At 35.8% G+C, this 25,900-nt stretch overlaps 2 protein-coding genes and 1 pseudogene across 2 annotated transcripts; all 3 read right to left on the reverse strand.

Moving 5' to 3' along the window:
- Positions 1 to 3,381: 3,381 nt before the first annotated feature.
- Positions 3,382 to 6,095, reverse strand: LOC149013599 (cytochrome P450 87A3-like; annotated as a pseudogene).
- Positions 6,096 to 8,220: 2,125 nt separating this feature from the next.
- On the reverse strand, positions 8,221 to 8,481 carry LOC149013600 (protein LIM3-like). The gene has a single exon (XM_089158292.1). It carries the CDS (start codon positions 8,479 to 8,481, stop codon positions 8,221 to 8,223), a length of 261 nt encoding a protein of 86 aa, XP_089014418.1.
- A 5,202-nt stretch (positions 8,482 to 13,683) lies between these two features.
- On the reverse strand, positions 13,684 to 17,540 carry LOC149013601 (putative methyltransferase PMT16). The gene is made up of 6 exons (XM_089159168.1): positions 16,550 to 17,540; positions 15,415 to 15,625; positions 15,032 to 15,332; positions 14,548 to 14,940; positions 14,370 to 14,447; positions 13,684 to 14,267 (listed from the first exon to the last, which is right to left on the reverse strand). The coding sequence occupies exons 1-6, from the start codon at positions 17,246 to 17,248 to the stop codon at positions 14,042 to 14,044; spliced, it is 1,908 nt and encodes a 635-aa protein (XP_089015294.1). The 5' UTR covers positions 17,249 to 17,540; the 3' UTR covers positions 13,684 to 14,041.
- Positions 17,541 to 25,900: the final 8,360 nt, after the last annotated feature.

The following is a 25,900-nucleotide window of genomic DNA, read 5'->3' on the forward strand; positions in this document are numbered from 1 at the left end:
TTTTCCCCACCCCACCTTTGCAAACAAACATAGTCCGAAGGTCTCAACATCCACTTTTCATTTGTACATAGTCCAAAAAGATGCCATTGAAGCGCACAAACAAATCTACCTTGTCGCTGTGGATTTGATTGCTTTATTTGAATCTACACCATTGGGAAACTCTGGCCCTTGGTAAAATTGCAAGTTGAATCGGGGTGCCAATATGCACTGATGGTGAGAGACTTGCTTTTTTAAGGTTCTGGGCAATGGTAACACAAAGGATGGTTTTCCCAGTACTATTGAGATTGAAGACAATGAAGGTAACCTTTACCTTCAAGAGGTTGAGTATGATTGGGCTCAGACTGTTTCTTCTCATTGTTGCGTTTTTTTGTCATTCCGACCAATCATGCTCGAAGTTGATCCCTACCCCTGTTGAACCAATGACCCAGGCGGTGACGGCTCCACAACACCCCAATTCGAGGCCTGATGTTTGTGAGGGATGGCAATCGGTAATTGTGAAATCTTCTGGGATCCTAACCCAAAACTCATCTTGTAGGTTCGAGAACTCGGAATGTGAGTAGAAGACAATTGTGGGCCATCCAAGGAGAAACAATTGGATTAGAATTTGAACCAATGAAATTGAATGGTGGAAATGAAAAAACTGAAGCTTTACTAAATTTTGTTCACCTAACATATGGGTTGTTTTTTACCAAAAAAAAAAAAAAAAAAAATATGGGTTGTTGTTTGTTGCGCCCACGGATCAAACCAAAAATATGTGTCGCTTCTTATGAGACTAAGTACCACTCTAGTGTGAGGCCAATTTAGCAAAAACTGGTCCTTGTTTTATCAGGTGTTCATCTTTATATTCTTTTTCTATAAAAAAATAAAAATATATTTTATCATTTTTATTAAATATATTATATAAAATTTTTTTATAGATAACTACAAGTACAGAAAAAATAGTTTTTATCAAACGAATAATATCCTCTTATTAGGTAAGAAAATAAATTAAAATAAATGTATTTAATTTTTTTTTCTCCAAGTGACAAAATTTTGAATGTTTACTACCTACACGATCTTTCTGTTTTTTTTCTTCTAAATAACAGGATCTCAATGATCTTTCCTGATTATTCTTGATCGTCATTATATCTAAAATATTCATAAATGGTTAATGTAATGGTCTCCAGTCCCACCTAATTATTCTATCAGAAGCATCCTTTTAGATAAACAAAGAACATGAATTTTATTAGGTATAATATTGCAAATGAAACGATTTTAAGTTTTTTTTTAAATAACGGTCTCACACTTTTGGTGACGATCCACGGAACTTTACTTTGATATCAAGGATAATCATAAAAGATCATTGAGATCCTGTTACTTCTACCAAAGAAAAACAGAAGAAAGATCGTGTTAGGTAGTAAACATTTGAGATTTTGTCACTTGGAGAAAAAAAAATTAAATACATTTATTTTAATTTATTTTCTTACCTAATAAGAGGATATTATTCGTTAGATAAAATCTATTTTTTCTGTCCTTACAGTTATCTATAAAATTTCTTAAATAATATATTTAATAAAAATGATAAAATATATTTTTATTAATTTTTTATTTATAGAAAAAGGATAAAAAGATGAACACCTCATAAGACAACGACATGTTTTTGTTAAATTGGCCTCACACTAGCACCAGTGGGACTTAGTCTCACAACAAGTGACCCATACTTTTGGTTTGATCTTTGGGCACAAACAAAAACAGCCCATATGTTAGGTAAACAAAATTTCCTGCTTTGACAAAGGCATGCTACGGTGCAAGAAGTACAAACAACTACGAGCAAAGAAGCAGGGATCTAAATAATTAGAACAATGCTAACCCACTAAGTTGCCTTCTTTTTTAGCTAATTCTTTCATTTAATCCATCCCCTACACAAGACTCATGGTTATCTCTATTATTGACAACAAATGAATTTTCTACAAAACAAGTAGGAATTGCATTGTCAAATGCAAATAACTATGACTCATTGCCAATATCTTTCCTTTGGTGGAAGTTTTATTAGAAACTACTAATACATCCAAAAGTTTAAAAAAATAATTGGCGTCTCTTAAATGCAGGATTGCCAATAAAGCTGACTCTTTCCAAATGGACATAAACTAATCCAATATGTGAATTATGCAACAACAAGGAAGAATCAATATGACATATTTTCATCTTGTGCGACTGGACAAAAAAAATTTGGGCAGCAGGAGCTTTGGGACTAAGATCGGAATTCATTAGAAGCACCTCTCTTCTAAACTTATGCATTTCCTTTCTAACCAAATACTCATTTTGAAAAACATACTAAAATCTAGTTCTTCTCTAATTTCAAAATTACTTATTAGTTTATTTGGTTAGCAAAGAATGCAAAAATATATAACAACAAAAATCCAAATCCTTCTTACATAATTGGTAATGTAAATCGATGGATTAGGGATTTAAAAATTGCTGGATCCTGAATGGACAAATAATGAATAAACATCCCAAAATACTTGTCTTAAATATTTTTATTCAAACAATAACTTTAGAAACTCATTAATGTTAATGTGTGCAAGTATATCTGATGAATTGAATGGAGATAGATGGAGCGTATGATTGATGTGTGATGGAATAATCAAAGTGTACAAAAAGGATGGGCCACACCAGGACAACTGTTGAAGCATCTACTAGAAACCACTGGGTAGTGATACAAAGAGCACAGAAAAATGATATCCAACTAAAGCATATTTAGTGTGATCATTTAATTAGTAGGAGAAATCATTACCACAGGCAAACAAACCACTCAATTATATCTCATTATTTTTCTCATTTTAGCGATGATGATACCAATCACATCCAAATTAGAAGTATGTAATTTAAAACAAGATACAGCTTAAAACTGGCTTATTAGTTTGTCACATGAATACATAGAGCTATATTGCAATGAGACCATATCTCATACTCGATGCAGCCACCAAGTTTGATCTCTATAAATCTTATCTTTATTATAAAATAAAAAAAGTACAAGTTATGTATTTAACGATTTATTTATTCATTATCAATTAATTAAAAAAAAAAGACAATTTATTTACTTCATGGTTTAAGGCTGGTTCAGGGGTTTAAATATCTGGTTTCAATCTATAAATTTCAAATCTATGGGTTATAATTATAAAATTAGATGTGGTTGGATCGATAACTATGACGACGGAGTTTATTTATTCATTATCAATTAATTTAAAAAAAAAAGACAATTTATTTACTTCATGGTTTAAATTAGCCAGCAGGATCACATATTTATGTTTGTAATACAAATAGAAGTTCCAATAGGGATCACATATTTATGTTCGCAATACAAATAGAAGTTCCTTGTCTCCTTCTTGGAATAAGCTGCCTTCATTTATGTTTTTCAAAGAATTGGACTTGAAAACCCTTCGGAAACTTTATGCCAGGATTTCTCAATATATCTCCTCCTTTGGTTATCTTCCACCTGAAAAAAAATACAACTTCTATACATGAGTGACTAATATTGCTACTGCAGGCGCATTTGGTAAGCTATACAAACCAAAACCTATATACCTGTATTTCGTGACCAAGTGATGTAAAAAGATAGTCATTTGTAGCTTCGCAAAGTCTGATCCAACACAAAGTCTTGCACCACCTCCAAAACCCATGAAATTCTTCCCATGACTTAATTCCATGGCCTTGTAGTGTTTTGAACCAGAAACAGATGACAGTAAACTAAATATTTGTGGGAGAGTGAACATCAAAACTACATATTTTCTCAGAAGCTGTGCTAAAATGTTACCTTCCACCGCCATGGATTGAATGTTAAAGGATCAGCAAACATAGCAGGGTCCAAATGAGCCGCTGGAGGACAAAGCATAACAGCCCACCCTTCTGGAATTGTATGTCCTGTGGAATTTGATCATGAGATCTTAGGTCGTATTAACACAAAGTGAGAGAAATTAGTTCGATCGCTAAATTTTCAAACATACCCTTTATATGAACATCTGCCACTGATTTTCTCATAATTAAGGGAACTGGATTTCCCAGCCTGAGTGATTCATTGATAACCTGCATGCATTAATATAATTGATGGATAAACAACAGGAGTAACTTTTGCACTAGCTGAACTGGTTGAGATTATTCTGCAACTCACCATGGACGTAAACGTCATTGATTTATATTCTACCCATGTGATTCCAGAATCCATATTTTCACGTTTTTGCAGAATCTCCTCTGATTTATATTCTTCCCATGTGATTCCAGAATCGATATTTTCACGTTTTTGCAGAATCTCCTCATGCTCCTTCTGATATAATAAAAAACAGTATCTGGGTATTAGTTAGATCACAAAAACAAAGTAAAGAACCAAATATCTTCAAATGTTTCGTTACGTACAGTTAGTTCTTCTTACCACTGATGGGTGGTCTGTGAGAAATTTCATCATTAGCGTTATGGATAAAGAATTTGTTTCGTAAGAAGCAAAGATGAGCCCAAATAGTATATCTGCAGTGATATCCTCATTAAGGATTGAACCATCTTTCTCCATTTCCCCAATCATAAGATCCAAGAAATCACTACGGTCATTCATGGAAGCGGGTGATGCTGATTTGCGCCTCTGACGTAACATGTTCTTTATCAACGTTATAGCCTTCTTTCGCCCCTGTACATATAAACTAAGAATTTGTGAGGATTAATTATGAGATAAATATAAAACTAAGAAATTGTTTATGTTCTCTTATACTTTGTATTTATTCTTATTCTCTGTCAAAAAGCTTCATTTTTGTGATTCTCGATGAGCTATTGACCCTCTCCTTCTCTCATGATCTTTTAAAGAAATTTTTTTGAGAGGGGAGTAAGAGTACATAAAGATTAAATATAGGAGCAGGAGGAGTCTTGGCTTCTCCACCCATCAAGGTAAATATTTGTGCTTCCTTCATATTTAACCATCATATATTAGTAGGAGACCCGCTGGGAATCTACTTTTAATCTTTCCTTATCAATTCAAAGATCCCCCTCTTCTAAATATATAGTAAAATTAAGTCATCAAAAGAGCATACTAATTCTAGTTACTCTACCCTATCTGCTAGAGGACTCCAACTTGTCAGAATTATAAACATTTCCCTTGTGAAAACATGTGACTTAATTTCAGGTATTAATTATGAGAGTGTAAAACTATAGCAGCACCTGTAAGCATTTATAATAAGAAGTTCCAGGTATTTTCAGAGGAAAGGAGATAAGACCACGCATGAAATCTGCAAAGTTCTCCCTGAGCTTCATGGAGCACTTTGCTTCATCATAACTGATCAGCTTCTTGGCTGCCAGGTTGAATATCATCTGTAGAAAACCCAGGAATAATTTAAGTTGTTTGCAGCTTAACGAGCTTATATTTTTCTGATATGTAAATGACCTCCATGATGCATCATTCAAATAAATTTCCATTTATCCACTTCTGAATAAATTTACCGTGCCAGCTTCTTCTTTCAAATCGATAGGTTTCTGGGTAGACCACAACTGTAGCTGTGTCATTGTTGCCTGATCCATTTCAGAGAGTAGCTTCTCCTTCAGGCTTTGAGGACCAATCAAATTCAGCATCAGGTTCCTGAGGTACTTGTGAATGTAACCATGAAAATCCATCACACTTTGTTTCCCAAAGATCTTCATGAAGGTATCCAAGTACCATATCACAAACAACTTTCCTTCTTGCTGGATTACGAAATTATTGAATTCCTGATCAGTTGATACTACAACAGGTCGACCAACTAGACTTGTGCGAAATAATTGCCCGTACCTGCAGATGATATATAGCCATGAGACAACACAAAAGCAATATCTTTTATAAATACTTGGATGAACACAGTGACTAAAAGACAACAACAACGTAAATTAAGTGATTATTTCTACCTTTCCATTCTCTGTTTGACGAAAGGAGAAAGATCATTTGATGTGGAGGGAGAAAAGAATTGAAGGCTCTCTCCAAGGAGTGGAATTCCCATGGAACCAGGTGGTAGTTTACCATTACATTTCGGGTTCCTCCATCTGTGAACCCAATGTGTTATGCAAATGACAAGAATAGCTATGGCGAATAAGAAATAGGACCACATCTCTTGGTTTAATTAGGCTCCTCTGTATCTGAGCAAGGTTGTGGTAATGGAACAAGAACGAATATGGATGATCACAGAACAATATTGGAGATGAAGTTCAAGGTGGCTATGAAAGAAATGCTGTTACTGGGAACCACTTTTATAGACTATCACTATCTTGTGGCAGAGACATAAAGAATTAAAATGGTCGCATTCGGTGGTAGTACGAAAAAAGATAAAATTATGGTTCAGTAATCATATAATCTTACGGTAAATATATATACGTTCAACATCCACTACCATCACCAAGATATGAATCGAAAGCAAACAGCTCATTTGCCAAAAAAGAGTTAAAACAAAAAGCTCGGCTGGCTAGGTTACTGTGTTTTTATTGATTAATGTGCAGTAACGTTTGGGTGGTGAAGCGATAGAACATGTCTAAAGCTGCTATACTTTGTATAAAACATAAGAACAGAGAGAGAAAGAGAGAGAAAACAGAGATGATGTGGTTCGGACCGTTCGGTTGAGGTGTTCAATCAATGTCCACAATAAGAGAAGTTGTTGAAGCTTTTCTTATTCTGATGATAAACAAGTACTTCTTATAAGATCCATGGGAGAGTTCCGGAGAAAAAGAAAAAGCTCGAATTAAAAGTTCCACTTCAGTAACTTCAGTGTAAGTCCTTAAGAGGTCGTACTTCAAAATTAATGTGCAGCACTGAGCTGCCCGCTGATTTTATTACTAATTTGCATGAATTACTTGTCTTTTATTATAGGCAAGCTTAAGAGCTCATTACATAGCCAGTGATCTCTCAAGTTATGGGTGATATTCTCATTCTCATCCTTTAGAGGGAAGCCATTGACCAAATCAAATGCAATAAAAGCAACACAAAAGCAAAAACTTCAAAATACATCCCCATTGCATGAAAGTATTGAAATACGGACTTGATGAAGATTAGCCACCAAGTCTATAGAAGCAGGACTCCAACAGCATGTAAACATCTATACTTGCATGACCATGGAAAAATATTAGAAAACTAACCACCGATGAGATTATGTTTGGGGCAGTTTAGGAACAAGATGGTTGATATATGTGACATAGAGGTGATAAAGGTTATTTTTTAAATGGAGAGCTTATTTAGGATCATCACAATATCCGGTCTTGTACTCTTGTGGGTTATGGTCATTGGCTATTAATATATCGATCTCTAGTACTATGTCAAAAAGAAACAAGATTTTCACTATTTTCATTGCCTGTAACTTTTTTACCTTACCTAGTAAATGGAGGAAATTATTCCTGAGATAAAAACTATCTGTCTCTGATCTTCATATACAAGGAAGAAGCTTTACGAGATCAATGGTCAATTCTTTCATTATTATACGAATTATACGAAATTTATATTTCAGGTAGGCTGTAGGATATCTATGTCTGACAAATTCTCCCCCTGTTACCTCAAACATTCTTTTTGAAATTTTCACATTTCTTTTTTGAAAAAATATTCCTACTAACCTTTTTGCATGTCTGAAATATTAATATTTCAGTTATGTAAAATATCGGTATTTGACCCCTCCCAATGTTACATCCTCACTTTACCTTACCTTTATGCTTTATCAAGAATTGAACATGGAAACCATTTCTAAACTTCAAATTAATCAGGGTTTCTTGCTATTCTCCAGTTTTGAAAGGTGACCATACTCTCTAACATGCATCATGTATTTATAAACATTTTAGATATTATGACGTGGATAGCCATGCTTTCACTGTTGTCAACCATTGATCAGATCGAGTTACACAAGGAGTAGAACACATGAAAAGCTAACTCATCCATTCATTGTTCTTAACATTAAACTGACTACTTCGTAATTAACCTGAATGGCACTGCTAAATTTCAAATTCAACCATCTCTTATTAGCCATTCTCTTTCTTCAAGAAGATAAAGACTACTGGATGAGTGGTTTCATAAGGTGGGAAAAAAGAAAAAGAAAAATTCTACTGTTGCAGCTAACAACTCCAATTTATTCACTGATCAGTTGATCACTTCCCTTGTCCATCCTCCTGCTCATGGACCTGTTCGTCAAAGATTAAAGAAACAATAGTCAAGATTACAGAAGGGTAAGAGACGAGAGAGCGAGAGAGCGAGAGAGAGAACTAACAACTGATGGCAGGCAGGTGGCACTCAGAAGGAAGACGAGAGATGATCCTCATAGCATTGCAGTAGCAGTTCTGATCGACACCTCTGATTGCATTGCAGCAATCACTGCTGGGGTTGGCGTTTGACCCAGGCAACACATATGGGGCACAAACATTCAAGCTATTAAGCTCGTTTCCACAGTTCTGTGATTGAGCCACCTGAGCCTCAATCACAAGAGCAACCACCAAGAGAGAGATGATAAACTTAAGAGCTGCCATTACTTTTATCTCTTCAACCTTCTCTGCTTTTAACTTCTTACTCCTTAAGCCTCTCAATTGCACCTCTATTTATATCTTACAACGCAACGATCGTGGTTGCAAATGAGGGTGTTGGTACGTCTTGTGTGACTCATCTATCAGTTAATCTTTCAACACATAAAATTTTTGTGGACGTTTATATATGATTCATCCAGCATGCATGAACAAAACGGCAAAACCTATTATCTTTACATATTACTTTTTCCTCAATCCATTTTATTGGGAAAAATGGGCTTTATAAAAGTTCAAGTGGAGGATGATCAAGATTCCAAATCAAGAAATTTAACTAGGAACTTAAAATTGATCTAGTCAACAACTTTTTCCTTGATTTGGACCTGACTTTATTATGTGCCTTATGAGATTCATTTAAGTGTATGGGTTCAGATTGAGTCAACTTAGTATAAGATAAGTTAAAAAGCTTAACTGTACACATTTCATCAGCTTTGGAGCTTTTGACACATAAGTCAAGTACCTAATCCTAAATCTTGAGTCAATCCTAATTTTCTTATGTCTTTAACTTAGTCTTGCCATGAGTATCATGTCTTTGTATAAATTCAAGAGTGGTCATAGCTTGAGGCTTCAACCCAAGCTCAGCTTAGAGCTATTCGGGCATTGGGCGAGTGAGGGTGGAATCAGGCAAAGTTGGATTTTTGACATCACAAACAGGTAACTTGGGCTCCATCACAAGGAAAAGATTTAGGTTATGAAATATGAATTGAGATCAAATTTTGTTGGCCAGTGTTGATAGTTTAGTTTGGCTTGGTCCCCTCAACCCCCAATAAAAAGACAGGTGGTAATGTGGTCTGTCACTTAGCCGAGTATCTTGTATTATGCAAAGTCTAAAGTATCCCAAAATACAATACCATATTAGTCAATACGTATTCATATTAGATACAATCGATATGATACATATCGATACGTATCTCTATTAAATTTAACTAATACGAGACAATAAGTCTCTTAAAATCACATGACCGATACTCAATGCATATAGTTGAAACCTTGGTATTAGGCAATATTGGTTGGAATTTAAAATTTAATTTAATAAGGAGTTGTAGGATATGAGCTAGGTAAAATATAATTTTGAAGTTTCTATGCATTTTTACTATTTTTTCTAAATCATATATGATTACATAGGATAAAAGTGTTGAAGTAATTTGAAGTTATTAGATTTCAAAATAAGAGGTTATACTTTGAAAAAAAATGTGATTTTCTGATGGAAAGATGATTCCAACTCTCTTTCCTCCCAATTATCTGTTCTTTCTCTTCCCTCAATCTCTCCCATTCTCTCTCAATCTCTTTCTTTTAAATCAAGTTGGCTTCGGTTCTTTTGGCATCCGCTCATAGCATTTCATGTGATAGGAATTGGGTCCAAAAATTTTGTTTGCTTGTGTTGATAGTTAAGCTTGTTTTGTTCCCTCAGGCCCCAAGAAAAAAAAGTCATTGTTGTGGTGTGTGGTTTAGCGATTTCCTCCTATTCAATGACTTATTCGTTGGAAATTAGAAATTGAAATTTTATTTAATAAGAAGCTGCTGGCAACTATAAATTGTTTCAATCTCATTACATAATACAGAGATTTTTTTATACTGTTTATTTAAGTTGGGCAAAAATTTAAAATTCTTAAGTGTCTATTTAAGTGATAAAAATTACATGTTGCTTGCATTAATCTTTTTTAAAAATTACAAGTTACTCACTGTTATTAATTCTGTTCTTGTGTTCCTCCTTTGGTGAAGTATCGATCATGTTGAAGCTGATCTGGGCTTATTTTAAGTTCCCTGCATTTTAAGCTTCTGTAAACTAACAGCTTGGACTAGCCCAATGGCAACCCTCCTCAAAAAAATGATTCTTTAAACCAAAGAGAAAAAGCTTTCAAGATTATTGTAGTTTGCAACTTCTGATTATGTTCACGTGAACCCATGGAGTTTATTTACCGAAAAAAAAAACTAATCATGGAGTTTCAACTGAAGAGGGAGTTTTTTTTTTTTAATATTAATTTGAAAAAAAAAGAGTAAAATTTTGTTAAATAAAATAACTTTATATTTCTTTTTACCCATAGATAATACCCCAAAATGGAAGCCTCAAAGCACTGACACCTCACTTTATGTTTAAAAAACACAAAGACCTCAAAATTAGATTTTCATTGGATATTTTTGTCTAATTTATCATTGAAAACAGTCCAAATATTGTTTATTATAGGGATTTTATTTATTTGAAACAAAATAAACACTGATTTAACTATTTTCACTAATAAATTGGACAAATATATCCAATACAAATCTAATTTTTTGGTCTTTGTGTTTTTAAAACGTAAAGTAGAGTGTTAGTGCTTTAAAGCTTTCATTTTTGGGTGCTAGTGTAATTTGTTCTAGATAAAATGATCATTTTAATTACAAAATTAATAAAAAAATTAATAGTGAATGACTTGTAATTTTTGCCACTTAAGTGGATAGTAAAGAGTTTTGATCCAGTTTATAAACCGGGGTTGGCAACCCAAAAAAAAAAGAGTTTTGATCCACTTAAGTGAAAAGCATGAAAAAAAAAAAACTATAATAAATTGTAACAATAGTTAATTGCAAAATGACCTCAATTAAGAGATGAACAATCATAAATTTGGGATCCAAAAATCAGTAGTGAAAATATTAACTGATACATGCAATATCTATGTCGTCGATTGTAATTTTAGATATTAACACCTAAAATGTACATGTTAGGTAAGAAAACTTATACGCAAAGGAACTTGATGTGTCTTGGGATTGATGCAAGTAGGGGAGTGTGGACCATCTCTTCTAACATGAACACTCTGTGTTCTTCCCACGACTTTATAACCAAAAAATTTATGGGGGCCCATAAGTAAATAATAATAATAATAAAAATAAAAAAAAGTAGAATCCATCACCAATACTGCCACATAGTCTGTGGTCGCTTAGATGCACTCTATCAAGGGTGAGAAACCGAACTCAAAGTAGTGATAAATGAAAAAAGGGTGAATGGAAAAGGGTATAATGGTAATTAAAACAATACAAGTGTGACTATGGGATATCCATGGTATTGCATGTATGTGAGTATGTGTCTCTTGGTTTTATAATTTATGAGAGTTGTTTTCACCAACTTTCCATTTTGTAATATTATTGGTAGCATGAATCAAATTCGGATGTCATAATGCAGATTTATACCCTTTTCTGAAAATCTTTAGATTCAGAAATTTGGATTCATCTTTTACAGTTATTAATTATGTTGATGAATGGTGTAACAATAGTGACAGCCTCTCCCAGTCTCCCTTCTTTTTTTTTTTTTCTTTTTTAGTTATTAATGAATTGTGTCATTTTGTGATAATAATAATAGCCTCTTATGCAGGGATTTTGATCCTCACCAACACTAGTTGTTGCTACAAATGAGTTTGAGTGTTATTGTTACAAATGAGCTCTGTCGAGTATCAAAATCCCTTCCAGATTTAAATCCCTTATTATGTAAAAGTAGTAAGAACAAACAGATCTCGGGTTTAAACTTTCATGGACCCTTTCACATTCTCATTAGCTTCACATCATAATACCCAAATAACCCATGCACATTTAATTGGATGTGGTTCTAACATAATGGTACAAGTGACAACTTTTACTTGTCCTCTGCGCTGGGTCAAATTTCAGCCACCGCACTCTCGTTGTGACTGGTCTTAAGATGACAAAGCAAAAAAAAGAATGTACATTTAATTATGAAAAGAACAATTCTATAACTCACAGGAAAAAAAGACACAACTACTCCTCTCTCAATTGGATGGCCTTATTGTCCTTATTTATTATTTATTCTTTTTCAATTGTTGGACTTGGACGGCTGGAATTGGGTTTGATTAAGCTCTGTAGGAAAATATTCCTACATCCTTGTGAAACTGGATTGCAAGGAGTTCATACAATTACTTCTTCACCCAGACCACCCCATACCCTTAGAGGTCAAGCCTATCATTGCAGATATTATGCATCTTCAAACATCTTATTCATAGTATATTTTTTCTTTTATTCCTAGGAATGTCAACTTTGTTGCAGACTTCCTAGCTCGAAAGGTCAAGTCACTTGAGCACGACTTTTTAGCCTACATCCACTCCTTAGTTGGTAGGCTTATGTTCACCTTTCTTGGCTAAGTCCCTTGAATAATAAAATTTTTCTTTACCAAAAAAAAAATAAAAATGAATAGCTCTCAAAAAGAAATAAATTGAGTGGATGATTCCTTTCTTTACCCTCACCCAATCATTATCAAACTTCTTATTCCTTACAAGTATAAGAAGTGGGACAGTTACCCCAAAAAAGATAAGAGATAAGAGTTGGACAGATGAAGTATCAATCGAGCAAAAACGAAAATTCTTTCATTTCAGTTTATTAGTAGTAAATATTAAGAAAGTCGTTCTATTGATTTTCATTACATTTTCTTAAGCTCTCTCATGTCATATCAGATCAACTTACTCCATGGATTATTTAACTAAAAAAAAACAAGAGAGAGAAAGAACTCCCAAATTTATTCTACGGTGGGAATCCACGAACTCCGACGACCCACATTCCTGTCTAATTGATTAATTATCAGGACCTGCACCATCAAAGAGCACAAAAGATTATCAAATTCACTAAAAGATCAACTATTATGCGTGTTTGGGTATGTGCGTTGAAAGAAAGAGGGAGGAAGGGATCGAAGTAGTAGTACAATTGAAGGATGGAAGATGGCATCGGCTGGGGAGACTAGAAACGACCCTCAGAGCGTTGCAGATGCAAGAAGAGCCGGCTGTGCTAATCGCATTGCAGCAGTCCCCACTGGGTGGTGAGGAAGTTCCCGGCAGCACATATGGTTGGCACATGGTGAGGTTGGCTAGCTCTACAGTGCAGTCTCTGTTTTGAGCCACAGCCACCTGGGATGGCAGCGCCACCGCCACTAGTGTGACGAGGAGGGCCAGCCACGCAAAGCTTAGAGAGTTCAAACTAGTTGCCATTTTCTACTGTTTCTTTCTTTTGCCAATGTCTGCCTTCACAATCTCTTTATATAGAGGGTTGTTCTGAGTTAACATCCTTCAGCGAGTATTGGGTGGAGAGTGAAATTTTTTCATGACCTAACTGCTACTACAATTTCTTGAAGAAACACAATTTCCGTGTGCCATCTCCCCATGCCCGGCAGAACCCAAATATACCATTGTTGCCAAGATTGTTTCATTAACTAATAACTATCAAAAGGGAATTTGATTAATCAAACAGTACAGAAAAAATAAGATAAAAGGGAAAAAGGGAAAGGGGGGGGGGGGGGGGACCAATGTCCTTAATGGTTGCAATATTGGACTCTTGAGCTACCTTCCCTAATTCATTACAGAATTGCATGAAATTAACCCTATCAACGGGTTAGACAAATTCACATCTGAAAGAATTTTACCAAAAAAGGGTTGACAAATGTAACTAATGGAACAATATAAATGAGATAGCCCACAAAAAATTAAAGAAGAAAAATGATACACAACCGACAACCCTGCCCTTAAGAAGCTGTCTTGGACTGCTATTGGGGGCTAGAATGTGAAGCTGTTTCATATAACTTCACTGCAACCAGAAGTTTCTCTCTTACATGAGGGCCATCTTCATGGTCCACTATTTGACCTTCCCAATTCATTCCATCTATGACATTCTTCACCTTAACTAAAGCATCTACGTCGTCTCTGAAAATTACAGAGCCTTCTGGTCTAAGTATCCTGTCCATCTCCAACAGAATATCTTCCATTTCACATCTGCAACACAAAAGGTAGGAAAGCTCTCTCAGAATTCAATAGTTCTCTACTATTGTCTCTCAAACTTGGAGCTGTATTTATCTAGAATCTTTATGACCTTACCTGGTCTCATACAGGGTAAAGATCGATTCAGCGTGAATTAGATCGTAAGTCCTTGGGTAAGTAGACATAGCTTCACACCTGTGATTACCAGAGAAGAAAATGACTATATGGAACTCTGAGAAGACCTTATACAAATGGTACAAATGGGAGATGTTCCATACTGGGGAATGATGCTTACCAATTCTGATAAGTTCCAATCAACCCACGTTCGTAGATGACACCGAGAGTGTTGATCTTTGCCTCTGCAGGAACAACATTCATGACCCAGACTGGTAGGTCCACCACGGAAGCCGCAAACCCTCCTAAGTAAGCATTCATGTCCAGCAAATTCCGGTATCTTCCTTTCTGCCCAAGTTGATTGTTTACAGCCTTGTAGTATCTAATTCTCTTTTTCCATAGTTCTCCATCCTTTTTGAACATCTCCTCTGTGATCCCCTCCACACCTCCACCGCGAATCCTTGGAGGAATAGCATTCAATCTCTCCGGCCACTTGGCGAGTTTGCCACCTGCTACTTCTGCAACATCAGATACTTCTGGTAATGGGGTAAGGCAAGTCTCCAAATTGGTATACCTGATAACAATTAGCAAACGCATATTAAGTTTATACCCAACCAAAAATCTTTGGCCAATATCGTTTAAAAATGAGAACTTGCTCCACATACCAAGCCTTGTCGGGGTTTTGTTCAGCTGGGCAGAACTGGGGCTTCTTAAAGACCTTGCGAGTCTTCTTACAGTGAAAGTGGTTAGTGGGTTTCTGCCAGATTGCAATGTCATCCTTCTCTACAAATTTCTTCCAGCAAAGACTTTTGGCTACAGCCTCAATTTGATTCTGCTCAGCCTCAAGGTCTTCCCGTGTTCTTTCCCACCCTTTCCAGTACTTTTTCCATCTGATAGGAGGGCCTGAAAGAATCCAATATCCGCCAGGGCGAAGCACTCGATCGACTTCAATAAGGTAGAGCCCATCTGTTCCCAGACAATTCAGTGCATTATAGAACGAAATCTAGTAAAACCCAATTAGGGAAACCAATTAAAGAGGTAGGAGTACCATATAGGCCCCAGGGAATGAGGCAACGAGAGCAGTGAGCCATATCAAAAGCCCTCGATGGGTAAGGAAGCCTAATGGAAGCCAATACTCCGATTAAAGCCGGAACTCCTCGCTCGAGGGCAAATTGCACTTGAGCTACATGAGTGTCTCTTGGTGCAAACGACATTGCTAAGATGTTGCGTGATAGAAGGTAAGCTCCCCAGCTTGCGACCTGCAAATTAAAGATTCAATCATGGCTATTCTAAATGAATTCCAGTATACTACCACATAAAGCCAGAGACTACATTTTCTTTTTCTTTCTTTCTTTTTTCTTGTCCTCTCTTCGTCTTCACCGATTGGACAAGAAGGAAAAATGGACATGGAATCAATAGCATAGACTCCAGGGAAAATCTAAAATACAAAGAAACTGTCTTCTTTTACAGGACATGAAAGAGAGACTAGACTTTTAAAAAAAAATTGCTTTCGGAGAAGATATAATAATACAAATAATGGAAATTGCCAAATTGGAAACATCTCTGTCAATAACTCAGAAAAGGAGATGTGGGTTGTCTGTAAAAGCCATCGGAAAGGAAAACAAAAGCAAGACGCAGAGCATGGATTCCACCAAAGAAAAAGCAAGGTCAGGTTGCTCCGGCTAACAAGATTGGAATCCAGCTGATACACTATTACAAAAAAAAACCCTGAAGTTTTCGCTCAACCGGTCTAAATCACGCTAGATCTTTGTAAAGAAGCCTCATCTTCTTGGCTTGTCAGTCCTTTACCTCGTCACCCAGAGAGGAATCTAGAAAAGGAAACTCAATAGCTATTCCTTCTACGTAGAGTTCTACCCAATTGGAAAACCGTAAAGCCGATGAGAATGTGCGTTAGATAGTGACAACCAGAGGCAAGGGAAGACCGGTTCAACCATGTCTGCGGGTGAAGCTCTTGATGTCTGAGTTGGGTATGGCATGAAGGGAGTCAAAGAACAACGCTCAAAATTACTGTAAATGATGCCCAAGATTTAACAAGATTTAATCTTGGGAACTTGAAACAGTATTTTCAAGGTTCACGAGGTCAATAGAAATTAAATGGGGCGAAGAGCGAAAATCTCGGAAGGTGAAACCATGGAAGGTGAAAGGGTTAAAGAAAAGCTTACCCCACAACCAGTATCAATGGCGGTTCTGATGGAACCATCTTTAAGATTGATAAGCTTGCCAATATCATCGATGTAAGCATCAGCACCGTGAGGGAACATGGTACCACCACCGGGGAACCTGAACCGATCTCCTTCGTATCGAATCCAGTTCTGCACAGCCTTCTCCACCGTCAATTCTTTGTGGGGCGCGTTCGCAAACCAGGCATAGTCACGACTCTTCGGCCATGGAAGAGGGTTCTTGTACCCAAACGGCGCAGGCACACGACATTTAAGCAATTCCCCTGTCCGCGGGCAGTGTCTCTCCCTGTAAATCAGTCTACTCCTTTTGAACTTCAAGGATCTTTTCGGGTCCTCGCATGGGGTGTACTCGCTGTAAGTGATGTTGCAGAGAGGATAACGCTTCGTAACCATCGTCATCGGAGATTCATCAGCCGCGTGGTGAGCAGAAAAATCCAAAGCAAAGGACCGGGAGGTTGAGGGCAACCTGGTTTTGGGTCTTGCTCTGTTCTTAATGTCAGGGCAGGGGACGGAATTAAAAAGCTGAGAGGAGAGGACTCCTCCACGACTGTTCTGCCAAACCCCCATAAGGTACGACAGAGAGCAGAGCACTGTTATTAAAAGTAAACCCACGAGGTTGGATTTCTTCCAGTATGGGAAGAAGAAGGGTTTTGAAGAAGCAGGGTTGAAAAAACCCGCCATGGTTGACGCTGCTCTGAAGAAGCAGAGATTTTGAAGAAGGCGAGAGAAAGAAGGAGAGAAAAAAGTGGGGGTTTTAAGAGCTTTCGCCAACCATTGTGAGATTCAGACAGAAGGAACTGTGCTGTATTGGCGAGAATACAAAAGGGTGATAAGAGGAGATAAGAGAGGCAGCTGTGTTCACCTAAGCATTTGAGAATCCAACGTAGCGTAGGTAGAAAATGAGATGGATTCAGGGAAGTCAAGGTAGAACAGAATGCCTTTTCTGAGCACCCATATTTATTATTGTGGAATTAATTTATTTTAGTTTCTCTTTGATTTATAGAAAATAATTGAGGTTCTTAAGGGTGGTGGTGGACTAATTTTGACTTATTTATGACTGTCATGTTTTGATGTTTGTTTGTTTTGGTTTATATTTCTGGGGGCGGTAGTATTTAGGAATGGGTTATTGGGATAACGTTGGAGCCCAATTCTCAAAAGTTTGCTATTTATATGTGAACCAGCCATGCTGATGTGGCCCATGAGGCCCACCGCCATCTTTTGGGGTGAGCAGCACGAGGATCTCCAGTTCATCAGTTACTTGTTTGGATAGTACAGTTGTCTCTAAGCCTGGGAAACCAAGCTTTGCTTATATTAATCTGGTTTGACTCGGGCCCACTTCTACCCTTAAGGGCAGGTGGTTCAAAGAATCAGAATTGGATCTGATCTTGATCCAATTCAAGTGGTCTTGTCTTTCTGCATCTACGTGTCTGGCCACTGGATGCCCTACCTGTGGTACCAAGTAACAAACCTAAGTAACCATGGCCAGGGCGTCGAGCTGCCAAACACATGGAAGTATGCCCTGCTAGGACACAAACGTTCTGAACTTCAACATCAATAGGTTGGCTAAATTAGCAACATGTGTTAAAAACTTCCAAGATCTCCGACACCATCATGTAGCTTGACCAGTGGCATGGCCTACCAATAAAAGCAAACTAATTTATAGGCTTTCCAATGGATGCTTTTGCAAAGGAGTCCGATTTGTCTACCTAATAACACCATCTTGGACCACCATTTACTCAAAGAGATCTGTCTTGCTAGTTTTCAGAGATGAACTTCTCTTCTTAATGTGGTAAAAGGACTCCAAATTAATATTACCTCTATCTCCCTCCCTCTCCCTTCTCCCAAGTTTATAGATCAACAGGAAATGGTAAATTTAAAACCACATACCTGGGTTGAACATCGGATTAGTCAGGGAAAAGCCTTAGAAACCGGGGTTGGCAACCCAAAAAAGAAAGAAAAAAAATCACATAAATTTTCGTGTATTTTTTAATAGAGTTGATTGGAGAAAGTCTTGGTTATGGATACCTTCCTCAAAAGAAACAATTTTAAGTGTATGTTTAAATGATGGTCAAAACAGGAATACCTTCAACAACCTTCCTCAAAAGAAACAAATAAGTGTATGTTTAAATGATGGTAAAAACAGGAAAATCTTCACTGTTCAATCTGCTCACATCTCCATATGAAATGACATCTTTGCTCTCTAAATTGATGAGTTCTCACTGAAAATAGTTTATCAGGAATAAATTTTGATTCAATTGATGCTACATATATAAGTACATTCTCCTTAAGATGATTATCTCATACTTAAAAAGCTTTTGAAAATTTCTCTATTAACGTTCTTTCACGTACATTAATTAACACCGACACGCTATTCTAGGGGTCTTGAAACTGGGACAGCGTCCTAATTCTAATCAAAACCTAGTAATTAGATACAGAACTTAGATTAATTTACAATTAATTAAATAATAAATATTAATATACAAATTAACCCTTTTGTTTGTATAGTATTTTTTTTATAAGGTAATGGTTCCCAAGTCTGAACTCTGAAGCAACCCCACCCTGCCTCAACTTTTAATGAATGAGAGAAAAGGTCAGAGAGCATAAAGGGAAGAAGACGAAGAACAAGAACGAGAAGAGAGAACTAGGGAAGGACGTTCTTGCGAGTTTCTCATTTTTATATATCCAAACTGCAAACTCACCAATCTACTGCTGTGAATGGTAGTATGCTATGGAACAGTGAAAACTTAGATCGATCCGTGCATAGTTGATCTTAGAATAAAAGAAAAACCGGATCCTAACCCCATCAGGGTAGCACAGAATGCTTACCAATGGGTTCCCGACCACACAAAATAGTGGAATCACGGATGAAATTTAAAAAAATTTTTTTTTTCCAAAAAGTATTTTTTACCATGGGTCCCCAGTGTTTTGTGTGATCAGGAGCCGTGGAGCTGATCCGTACTTAGAATGCAACTCACACGCCCCATTCCCTATGATCTGGCATTGATATTATAAAAGAGGGATGGTGAGTGGTGACAAGGATTTATCATTTATTAGGTTTCTTTTTGGATTTTTAGGGATTCAGAATATATTTCGTGGCTTTTATACATGGATTAATTTTCAGGAAAAAAAAAGACTGTTTAGTAGGATGACTTCGATCTCATCTACCCAAGGTTCGATATGTAAGACTTTTGATAGGGTGTCCACGAAAATTTGACCCCTAGTTTCGGGGGCATTTAGGGTCGTTATATCTTGAATTTTGTTGTCTAGTCTAATTTAAGGCCAATAAACATATTGGAAACATTATTTTGGCTTCAAGCATCACTTGAGCCTGTTTGGTTAATTGAATCCAGATTTTTTAAATCTTTCGATTCACAAATGGAAGATCTATACCTACTTGATTGTGTGAATCCCTAGATTCTATGAAATCTAAGAATTCACATTTTTACACTAAAAATGAGGGTAATGTATAAAGGCCTGAGTAGCGGCTGAGTTCTTGGCCGGCAATGGAGAAGACGGAGAGACTCGTATTTTTTCTTTGAATAAAAAAAAAGAAACTTATTAAAAAGAAGAAAAAAACAAATTAAAAAAAGGGCATTTTTGTCACAAATATAATTAAATTAACAGATTATGTTAAACTTGTCCTTATTTAATTATTTCATGAAACCATAGGAGAGCCATATGCAAAAAAAAAACTTAAACTAAACTAAAAGTGACCTGGACCAAACCTCAAGGGTCCATATGAAAATTACCTTTAATTTTTTTATTTTAACAAATGGCAAAATAGACATTATATATTTTATGTTAACAGTCATTTAACACCGTTTGAAGTGAGGGGGACAACAGTAATTTCATAAAGAAAGAGGTTTGATTAGTAATAAAACTAAAGTACAAAAGGATAATAGTAATTATCCCAAGCATTAAATATTTGAACCATGATTTTATAAATGTTTTTTCATGATGAATCTACAAATTTCATGCCAAAGATTCAGGCTAATCAAAGAAGTTAATTTTATGAACTATAACTCCATGGATTTGAAATTTATAGATTTGAAATCTCTCGGTTTTTAAAATCTTCAGACTCAAGTAACCAAATCGACCCTAACATAATTACCCCATTTAAACCAGGAAAATATCCTTCGTTGTGCATCACAACGCACTTATATGCTAAACAAGTGGTTGAGAAAACTTAAAAATTAAAAGAGTATTCAGGATTTTTAACATTTAAATTAAACCTTTAATCATAGATTTCTATATGGCATATAGATATATGTTGTGTACAATAGAGAGATGTGGAGAGCATGATTTTTTTTCCCATTTAAACCCTCCTATACCCAACCCTTCCATGGATAATTGTGGCTTATTTTTAGAGTTGCCAATTCTATGGTTGAAGCTCTAGTCAAAAAGGCCTCATCCCAGGCAAATAAGGTGATTTGGTGATTTGGCCAAATTTCACTACATGGCTCCTAGGCTTTTTTTGCCAATATGTTGTTTGTCCCTCTTGCCCTTTTCAATGAAATTACTTTCTACCCCAGAAAAAAAGATCTCCATGAAAAAATTCCTCTAAAAAAAATGTCTTATCTTACAAACACTTTGGTTAGATTATCATTTCAAATAGGTTTAGATCTCAAACTTTTTTGTTTACAAAAATGAAAAAAGATTTCAAACTTATTGTTTGGTTTATATTTTGCTAATTTTTCTATTTAAATTATTATCAACCACCTATAACTTTTTTTTTTTTTTGATAAATAGATATTTTATTAATAAACAAAAGAACTACCGAGGAAACCACCCAGTTGGCAACACACTATACAACCAGGGATCGGATAACGGTCAAACTGTCTTACCGAGGAAGCCACCCATAACTTATTGGAATTGGGGTTTTTTGAGTCTCCATGCCAATAGATCTGAAAACTATAGTGAAGAAGGTTACGAAAGAAATAGTAACGAAAACGTTAACCCTAATTCTCTGCTTCTCCATCTGTTTTACTGATTTCTAACCTCCAATCTGACGAAGCATGCACTTATTCTATACAATGTAGTAGCATCTTCCCATCAATTGCTTGAAAGTGCTATCTCATGGCCTATTTCTTTGCCATTCTTGTGGTATAATTTCCTCCATTCTTGTGAAATATTCTTCAGCCCTCATGGTATGTTTTTCTTTTGTTTATTTATTTGTCCCTTCTATTTATTCTAATGCATTTTTATAAAACTCAGGTGTTTCACTTGAGAAAACTCTGAAACCAAGGATCATTAACCCGAAAGAAAATGAAACTACAATACATTTTATCTCAAAAACAAGCAAAATAGAAAGGGTTACCCTTGAAAAACTACAAAAGCTAGCTTTTTCCACACAACATTTTATCTTAAACAAGCAAAATAGAAAGGGTTACCCTAGAAAAACTACAAAGTCTAGCTTTTTTTCCCTTTTCTTTGTTTAAGAACAAGAAAATGAGGAAATCCACATTGAGGGAAGTAAAGTAGTAAACACTCTACCACCGATTGATATCTTCAACCATGAAACGGATTTCACTCGGTTCACATCAAAATTCAAACCCAAAACTTGTAAATAAAGTGTCCCAAAATTTTTAAATACCTAAAAAGTATCCCAGAAATTAATGTGTTGATCTGAGGACAAAATCTCAACGGCTAAAGCCCTGTTTTGTAGTTTTCAGTTGGACCCATTTTGATACAACCACTCGACCAGACAGGTCCACTTGCTACCTGATGAAGCATCAAACTAGATTACAGTGGAGACAATTTATATCTTATGGGGAAAATTTATCTAGAACAAAGGCAGGTTTATCTGATTATAAATTAAAAACTTAGTTATAATTTATCAAATGTACGATCTTATAGTAGAGCACGTAAATTACCCTCGATGGCTGTGGCAATTAATATATGTTTCTCTGTTTAATTAATCAATCTAAAATGTTCTTCTCAAAGCCTGAAACCATATAAAGATTGGAACCCAACAGCCATCTTCATGGCGTGGTCCATGACTGCACCCAGAGATTTCTTCCATGTCCATAATGGTGTCATGTTTCTCTTCTCCCAAGGCCATATTCTTCTATTTTTCTTTTGTCATCGTACAGGGCCTCTAAGTCCAAGGATGGGAAACGGGAAAGGAAGGTGTGGAAGAGTTGAACCAAGACCTTTTCAGGACGGTTGCCATTGTGTTAGAAGCACAGCCACATATGCTTCATCAATTGACATTTCTTTTTTTGTACTTTGATTTTCTCTTAATTTGTTCTTTAGTAATAGTTTCTATGTTTTTTCGGTAAAAATGTAGTGTTAAGATCCTTTACCTAGACAAGTAGAGGATTGCACTCCCCTCACATCCTTCTACCATACGTTTAGAATCCGTTGATAAACCATAGAAAAATAGTTTATGGTGCTTCTTGATTTGAGAAACAAAAAAAATAAAAATAGTCGAAACCCATTTGATATAATTGTTTTGTTTTCAAGTTATTTTTGAAACATAAATTGAAATTTATGTTTTAAGAAACAGTTTAATGCAAAAAATATTAGTGGCGTATATTTCTCGAAGCAAAAAAAATTGGGTGTAGGTTAAATTTAAGTGGCAAGTGTCGGAAGCAATGGGCAACTCCCTTGGAACATGGATTGCATCTTGGAAAGCATATATGAACAACAGTGATGGAGACTCGCTTAACCTACAAAGTCTTGTTTCTTTCTTTGTTTGAATGTTATGAATGGAAAGAAATGATAGAGTCACAGGAGAAAGAATATGGTCTCCGCAAAAAGTGTTGGAAGAAACCTTACGGGCCCGTGCTAAATTTTGGAATTCAATGAAACAACCAATTTTGAAATTAAAGCTCAACATGGGTGTATCAGAAAGTCCAAGTAAGTCGGATCCACCTAAACCTCCATTTTGGAAATTAACTATGGATGCATCTTCAAAAGAAAAGTGAAAGTAAGGAGGACAGGGTATAATTATTCGGGGTGTGGACGGTATGCCTAGACGGACCAAGTCCATATTTGTCTTGTGTTCATCAACAATGGAGGTTGAGGCATTGGCATTAAGGGCTGGATTACTAGAGGCAGTTGGAGAAGGGGTTGACTATATTTGGGTAGAGTTTGACAGCAAACAGCTACTTGATGTGTTTCATACACAAGATCACTAACCCATCCCTTTCATTTTGCCTATTATTTAGGATATTCAATTCCTAAGTTCACAACTTGTGGATCATAGAATTCAACATATTTATAGGCAATCCAATATTGTAGTGGATCTCCTATCTAGTAAGGCATTCGATGTTGAGAGCCCAACCGAATGGCCTATTTCCACTGAGTGGCTAATATGCATGTGTTTAGTCACTCCTTTGGCTCATTTTCAATGAAATGTTGATTATAAAAAAAAAATAAAAAACATTAGATTTAAGTGAAAAAAATTACTGGGGCTATCCATGGATTTTAACATTCTAAACAAAAGAAGTTTGCTAAAACAGATCCCCCCCCCCCCTCTCTCCTCTTCTAAAAACAAGTTTTATAACACATCTAAAAAATGTTTATGCTTCTAGAAACAATCAAAACTGTTTATGGTGCTTTTCAAAGAGATAATACTTGGTGAGTCATAAACAAGTCCCTAGGAGAGGATCTAGTTATGATGATTAATAAAGTGGATTATAAATGCTCATATGTAAACTCGCTCTTAAATATGCAGTGAAGTGTAAGGGGCGCATAATTCAAACCTTGACTCGTTGTGGCAGAGCTACATTACGGTCAAACGAATATCCGCCTCACCCCAAATTTTTTGTGAATATCACTATTTGGGCCTCCAATCATAGAAAAACATTTCTTCAAATATCGGCCGGTTTGGTGTTTAGCAATTTTTTTGGAGTGTAATCGACACAGACAAAAAATGGCCGAAATCTCAGCAATTTTTGGTGATAAAAATATAAATTTCATTGAATTTTCCACAAATTTTCAACATATTTTTCTTAAATTTCTCTCTATTCTCCAAAGCTTCATAGACCTTCTTTCTCTTGTTTTTTGCATTATTGTCATAATAATATATTTTTAATGATGTTTATTTGTATATTAATATTGTCCTTGACTCCTTGTGCATATTTATTTTTGTTTTATTGTTTAAAATACTATTCTTGAATTACAGTTTTGCCCATATATAATCGGGTATGTGCCGATCAAGAGTACCAATTTATGTGAGGTTTTAAATAAAACCAACTATTCTAGTGTGTTTATTAGCATTAAATTATGGTAGATACTAAATTTGAGTTTAAAATGACCATAGAGCCTCTTTGGTTACATGAATATAGAGATTTGATATCTCTAGATTCACAAATGGGAGATCTATACCCGTTTGATTGTGTGAATCTCTGAATTCATTACATTTAGAGATTCATCTTTTTACATTAAAAACTTGAATCTATAGATTTATGGGTATAAGGTAGAGATTTCATCTCTACTATAAAAGTGTTAAACATTTGAAATATGACTCCATAAATGTTTTTTTAGGATGAATTTATAGATTTCATTCCAAAGATTTAAGCTAACCAAACAGTTAATTTTATGAACAGTGACTTCATATATTTGAAATCTATAGATTTTTGAAATCTTGAGACTCAAGTAACCAAATAGACCCCTAAAATATCTTTGAAATAGGGTCAAAATTTGACTGAAATTTCAGCAAATTTTACCAGTTCACCCAAGTTTTAACTATGCATTCAATTTTAGAGAAAAGTTTTTAATGCAGAATATAATGGATAGAAAATTCATTCTTCTACGTGAAATATATGTTTATTTTTTTCTCCAATAATATTGATATTTTCCCTCATGATTTCGCGAAAAGAAAAAAGCCCATCCTGATTTTGCCCCTGCAGACCCCGGAAATGTAATTTTCTACGTCAGAGAACCGGAAGCCGAAGAGATCATCGATAAGGGTATTCTCGTAAATGAGTACACAACGTCGACTGGTGATTCATGATTAGCATTGTACTCCACTATTCTACAGGATAAGTTTTTCTCCCACGACGACACCATCAGGCCCTTGCATGGCTGCAACGTGTCAATTCATGCTCGTCCGTGACGAAACAAGTGATGGGGCCCATTGTTGTAAGAACCCCAACGGTCACTTAAAACGGATATGAGGCGACAACGTGAAATCCCCCCTGCAACAAAAGAAAAATGAATTCCAAGCACACCACCCGTACACCAACCTTCTAACGGTCATATTTGACTAGAGAATAACACCAACGGTAGTATTGACCGTCATTTCCTCCCGTCTGATCTTCATCGGACGGTCACAGAACAAAGTTCTAGAGACTTTCGTGTACGTACTCTTTTGTTCTCTCACCA

The sequence above is a fragment of the Hakea prostrata genome, chromosome 6, assembly GCF_041222555.1.
Source record: "Hakea prostrata isolate BN-2017 chromosome 6, UWA_Hpros_2, whole genome shotgun sequence".
In the NCBI taxonomy this organism is placed as follows: Eukaryota; Viridiplantae; Streptophyta; class Magnoliopsida; order Proteales; family Proteaceae; genus Hakea; species Hakea prostrata.